General features: G+C 46.1%; 1 protein-coding gene across 1 annotated transcript in view; it reads right to left on the bottom strand.

Moving 5' to 3' along the window:
• Positions 1 to 246: 246 nt before the first annotated feature.
• The window catches only part of LOC134528954 (uncharacterized), a 28,696-nt gene continuing 22,942 nt past the window's right edge, over positions 247 to 6,000 (bottom strand). Inside the window, exons 8-9 of the mRNA XM_063362622.1 lie at positions 4,289 to 4,449; positions 247 to 2,240 (exon numbers count right to left, since the gene is read on the bottom strand). Of these exons, the coding sequence (XP_063218692.1) occupies positions 1,971 to 2,240; positions 4,289 to 4,449 (431 nt within the window). The 3' untranslated portion in view covers positions 247 to 1,970. The remainder of the gene's footprint in view (positions 2,241 to 4,288; positions 4,450 to 6,000) is intronic.

Genomic DNA, 6,000 nt, shown 5'->3' with positions numbered 1-6,000 from the left:
TTTCTGTGTATTTTAAACAGATACTTTAACGTTTGATAATCTACAAAGAAGACAATTTTGTTGTTTCAGATGCATGATGTGTAAACAACAGTTGGCTTATATCGTCAATTTATCAATTAAAAGTGGTTTTAGAAAAAAATATTAATTTTAAAATGTTTTTAAAATACAAAATATTGGAGACAACTATTATCTATTGTGCTTAAACATGTACCATATTTGCTGGAGGAAAAATAAAAACATCGAAAATATTGTTTTCAAAGAGTTTATTTATGTGTCGGTTGACATAAAAGTACAGTAAAATTGAGTTTTGGTTCCAGGCCAAATACAAGGACTCTAATTTAAATTTATCGTGGCAGACTTAAAGCTCATCCAGTTGCTTGAAGCATATGTATATTACGAAGATTAGCCAAGGAAAAATATTTGATGCAATTTGATAAAGAATAATCACGTATAAAAGTTCACTTGAATTGGAATGCATTCTTCAATATTGTTCCATGTGCTTCTTTAAAAACTAAAATCATTACTCTTGCTATTTTTTTACTTTTGTTTAATTTTATTTTAGATCATTATTAGGGCTAAAAATTTTCCAAATTTTATCACAATTATAACCTTATTTCTCTTGTATGCCATTGTAAAGAAACTAGCGAATTCTAGAGGTGCATTCGACTATCAAGAACTATGAAGTAACGCCGACATTGGTTTGACTACTAAAAGCTTTGGCATGAAGACGACAAGAGTAAAATGCACGTAGAGGCTCACCAGTTTCTTTGCAAGTGTGTGTATTTTCAGCGCACGGGGGACGCCATAGTATATGCAACAACACAGGTAAACACATTTTATTTCGCGCTGGTGAAGAAGTAAATCGAATTTGTTTCATTTGCGATGGTCCGATCAAGCTCATGTAGTGATGGGTAGGTTATTAATTCAGAATAAAAGACTTGTTTTGAAAAAAAACATTTATTAATTAAAATATGTTATGAACAATTAAACAAAATTGTAGTCGAAATAAGTAACAGTGGTACACATCGGTGCAAAAAAATAATACTTTCTAAGTTATGCTGGCAGACTAACATCTTCCACTCAGTGAGAAGTCATTTGCCAGAAAGGTCTTCACTATGTAGTACTCTCTGTAAGGGTTACGGAATGGAATGTAGGTAATTTTTTATTGAACAAGAGATAACTATTGTGAATAGTAAGGCTGCGTGTATGATTTCAAATAAGAAAACAAACCGAGGAGCGGACAAACGCAAGCAGCGTTACGAGAATTCACGTGGAATGCTCCGCTACTCACAGTTTTCCCATTCGACCGCTAGAGCATGCGTTGGAGTGGCGTCGCCGCCGACGCACTCTCCTCCTCCACCGGTTCCCGCAACCACGTACCTAACTATTCCCCTCATGCGATCGGAATTTTTGAAATGAAGTTTCACTTGGAATACTGTGAAACATTTTGTAGTGGTGACGTTTCACAGCGTATTCAGAGGTGCCCCCCCCCCCCAAACACTATGACTCACCCCCCCTAACCTAATGATGAGCCACCCCCACCCCACCGAAATTGTTTATGCCATTTTCTCAATTATTTACTCAATTATTTTATAATATTATACTGTTTTAGTATTATATTTTGTCACATTTTGCATTAATTAAAACTGGTTTTCTAATAACAATTTTGGTCATATATCAGGTAATGTTTCCATCCTGAACCGAAAGATGGCAAACTGCTTTTGTTGAGGAAAGTTGCGGGGTTGCCAATTTGATTTGCAAGATCCCTTTCAACTATCAAAGCACCAGAAACGTATTTTAACTTTAGTAGCTATAAAGTATGTAAATAATATATACATTTTTTCTCGTCTTTTAACACACACACACACACACACCCTGAAATTTTAATGACGCAGTGTGCGTCGTTACCCCCCTCTTGTGGGCACCCCTGGCGTATTTGAAACAGACACAAAGCGACGCCTCCCCGAGGCTCACTTGCGGCCGTAGCCCTGCGCGAAGCCGGGCTTGTCGGCCGCGTCGGCCGCGTCCAGCTGCTGGCTCGCCTGGTCGCGGCGCCGCTGCTCCGCGGCCAGCAGCGCGTCGAGCGGCGCGTCGAGCACACCGCGCAGCCACCGCGCGTCGACGCGCGCCAGCGCGTGGGGGGAGCGCGCCGCGCCGCAGCCCAGGTCCCAGCTGTGCAGGCCGCGCAGCACGTGGCGGCCGTCGCCCGGCTCGCACGCCACCGGCCCGCCCGCGCCCACCTGCGAGGCGCACGGCACACGTCAACCCTCGCCTGACTGGCTGACGCCTGGGCCCCCCGCGATTTCCCGCCTGAAGAACAAACCTGGCAAGTAGTAACAGGTACGTAGGGGCATGCTGATTTCGCGAAAAGATCTCGGGACTAGATGAAAGTCAAAACACTGTAGCATCGTCTGTGTTTCGTGATTGGGTGAGTTTCTTCCAGGTACATATCGATTGTAACAACACCAATCACAGTGATTCAGTGCGGAAGTAAACGCGTCCTGAGTGGCTCGGTCATACAAGGACACGACTTCTCTCGCAGACGACCGCCAATCACAAGGAAGAAACCACATTTGCGGGTATACCTTGTTGCAGTCTAATAAGTGTTCAGATCTTTTCGCGAAATCTTCATGCCCCTACAGATACGTAGAGACCCGTGAAATTCGCGGGTTCATTTCGTGTTATGCTAAAATTCTAATAATTATACCTAAGTTTTGCTTCTGTCATTGGTTCACTGTTAATCTGGAGGACTGAGGGCCAATTAGAGACCCTCACTCATAGAAGTGTCAAATCACCTGCCAACCAGTCGAGACGACTCACAAGTCAGCAGCCAATTAACAGTTGGCATTTGCCCGAGTGTGTAGAGGATATTTGAGTCTATCCTGGAGGTCATTGAACCCCCGAATTTTACGGGTCTCTACAGATACGTAGGGGCATGCATAGAGACCGGGAAAATTCGCGGATTCCTTTCGCGAAAGGCTAGAATCCAAAAACGTTTGCCTTTTTACCGCATCAGTGATTGGGCAACAGTTCATCTGAATGACACTCGGCCAATGAAAAACATTTAAACAAAAGAAGTATCGAATCACTAGCGTCCCAGTTAAAAGGCGACACGAGTCAGTAGCTAATGAGCAGATGTCATTTTCCCGCATGCATAGAGGATCATGGAGTCTATCCTACAGGTCATTGAAATCGCGAATTTTTCCGGTCTCTAGGCATGCATATTTCACGAAAAGATTCCGAGACCAGATGAAAGTTAAAACTCTGTAGCACCGTATGTGTTTCGTGATTGGGTGGGTTTCTGTCAGGTACATTTCGATTATCACAGCACCAATCACAGTAATTCGGTGCGGAACCCAAAGCGTCCTGAGTGGCTACGTCAAACGAGGCAACGACTTCTCTCTCAGACGGCCGCCAATCACAAGGAAAAAAAAAAAAAAAACGCTGGTGCGGGTATACCTTGTTGCAGTCTAGTAGGCGTTCAGATTTATTCGCGAAAAATGCCTGCCCCTACAGATACGTCACGTCGGCACAATCCACCACTTAGCCGCGGCCGTACCTCACAAAGGAACAATTGTTTGATTGCTTGTTGCAACTTATGGAACTGTTTTTAACTATGGCTTAGAATTGTCAGCATTAGTTTCATTCTGTTGCTGGTAGTGAATTTTTTTAACTGATACCGTGGATACCTCTTTATGTTTATCTTATCTTTAGTGCAAACTCTGCTCATGTTTCTGGCTGCATGAAAACCAATCATGTAACCACAACGCAACAGGCACGACACAATGGAAGCGACGTAAATACAAAAAAAATAATCTAAACTGTTATTACGATACATGTGTAATGTCAGGACAAACATACTTGTAAATGTGTAAGACATTTTATCTATATATCTATATATTATACATAGGTTTGACATGTAGATATATATGTATATAAATAAAATAAACTTTCATTGTTTCAAGGCGTTTCTGCAGTAAGTTTCACCATTTTTTTATGATAGTTGAACTTTGCCCTTGTAATAAAATCAATATTCATGTATTTTTTTTACTATTTTGATTACTAAATTCGTTTGTAGAATTATTTTAATACGTTCGAGTTCATATTAAATTTTGACTAAACAAATGTTTCTCAAACGGTCCAATAAAACAAACGTAAACGTTGAGGGCTGTCAAGTATTTAGAGCGAAAGTGACATCTAGTTGTTTGTTTCGGGTTGACGTGAGATGGGATCGAAGGGCAGCCGATGTGGGCCTCGAGCACGGGGCGGTGTGGGACGACTGGCTCACCTGGCAGAGGTCCGCGTCGCCGGAGATGGGCAGCACGCACTGGAAGCTGCGGTGCAGCTGGAAGTAGGAGCCCAGGAAGGTGCTGCGGAAGCTGGTCTGGCAGGAGTCTTCGTCCAGGAACTGCACCGGCACCTGGTGCAGCACGTCGTCCCGCGACGAGCCTGCGAGCACCGCCGCCGTCACACCTCGCACCCGCACTCACTTGACAACCACACGCCAGCACCAACACTCCAGCACCCTCACTCCAGCACCTACATCCGTCCAATACATTTGATCTCCCCACTCCAACACTCGTCGCGTTCACTTGACAACCACACTCCAGGACCTTCACACGTCACACGAACTTGCTGCCCGCACTCCAGCATCTGCACTCCAGCACCTACATCCGTCCAATACATTTGCTCTCCCCACTCCAACACTCGTCGCGTTCACTTGACAACCACACTCCAGGACCTTCACACGTCACACGCACTTGCTGCCCGCACTCCAGTATCTGCACTCCAGCACCTACATCCGTCCAATACATTTGCTCTCCCCACTCCAACACTCGTCGCGTTCACTTGACAACCACACTCCAGGACCTTCACACGTCACACGCACTTGCTGCCCGCACTCCAGTATCTGCACTCCAGCACCTACATCCGTCCAATACATTTGCTCTCCCCACTCCAACACTCGTCGCGTTCACTTGACAACCACACTCCAGGACCTTCACACGTCTCACGCACTTGCCTCCCACACGCCAGTACCAACATTCCAGCCCCCACAATCCAGCACCTACATTCGTCCAATGCATTTGATCTCCCCACTCCAACACTCGTCGCGTTCACTTGACCTCCACACTCCAGGACCTTCACACGTCTCACGCACTTGCCTCCCACACGCCAGTACCAACACTCCAGTACCCACACTCCAGCACCTACATTCGTCCAATGCATTTGATCTCCCCACTCCAATACTCGTCGCGTTCACTTGACAACCACACTCCAGGACCTTCACACGTCTCACGCACTTGCCTCCCACACGCCAGTACCAACACTCCAGCACCCACAATCCAGCACCTACATTCGTCCAATGCATTTGATCTCCCCACTCCAATACTCGTCGCGTTCACTTGACCTCCACACTCCAGGACCTTCACACGTCTCACGCACTTGCCTCCCACACGCCAGTACCAACACTCCAGTACCCACACTCCAGCACCTACATTCGTCCAATGCATTTGATCTCCCCACTCCAATACTCGTCGCGTTCACTTGACCTCCACACTCCAGGACCTTCACACGTCTCACGAACTTGCCTCCCACACGCCAGTACCAACACTCCAGTACCCACACTCCAGCACCTACATTCGTCCAATGCATTTGATCTCCCCACTCCAACACTCGTCGCGTTCACTTGACCACCACACTCCAGGACCTTCACACGTCACACGAACTTGCCTCCCACACGCCAGTACCAACACTCCAGCACCCACAATCCAGCACCTACATTCGTCCAATGCATTTGATCTCCCCACTCCAACACTCGTCGCGTTCACTTGACCACCACACTCCAGGACCTTCACACGTCACACGAACTTGCCTCCCACACGCCAGTACCAACACTCCAGCACCCACAATCCAGCACCTACATTCGTCCAATGCATTTGATCTCCCCACTCCAATACTCGTCGCGTTCACTTGACCTCCACACTCCAGGACCTTCACACG

Source organism: Bacillus rossius, chromosome 2, assembly GCF_032445375.1.
Source record: "Bacillus rossius redtenbacheri isolate Brsri chromosome 2, Brsri_v3, whole genome shotgun sequence".
Lineage (NCBI taxonomy): Eukaryota > Metazoa > Arthropoda > Insecta > Phasmatodea > Bacillidae > Bacillus > Bacillus rossius.
Note: the sequence above shows the minus strand (reverse complement) of the source record. Positions and strands in the feature narration are given on the sequence as shown.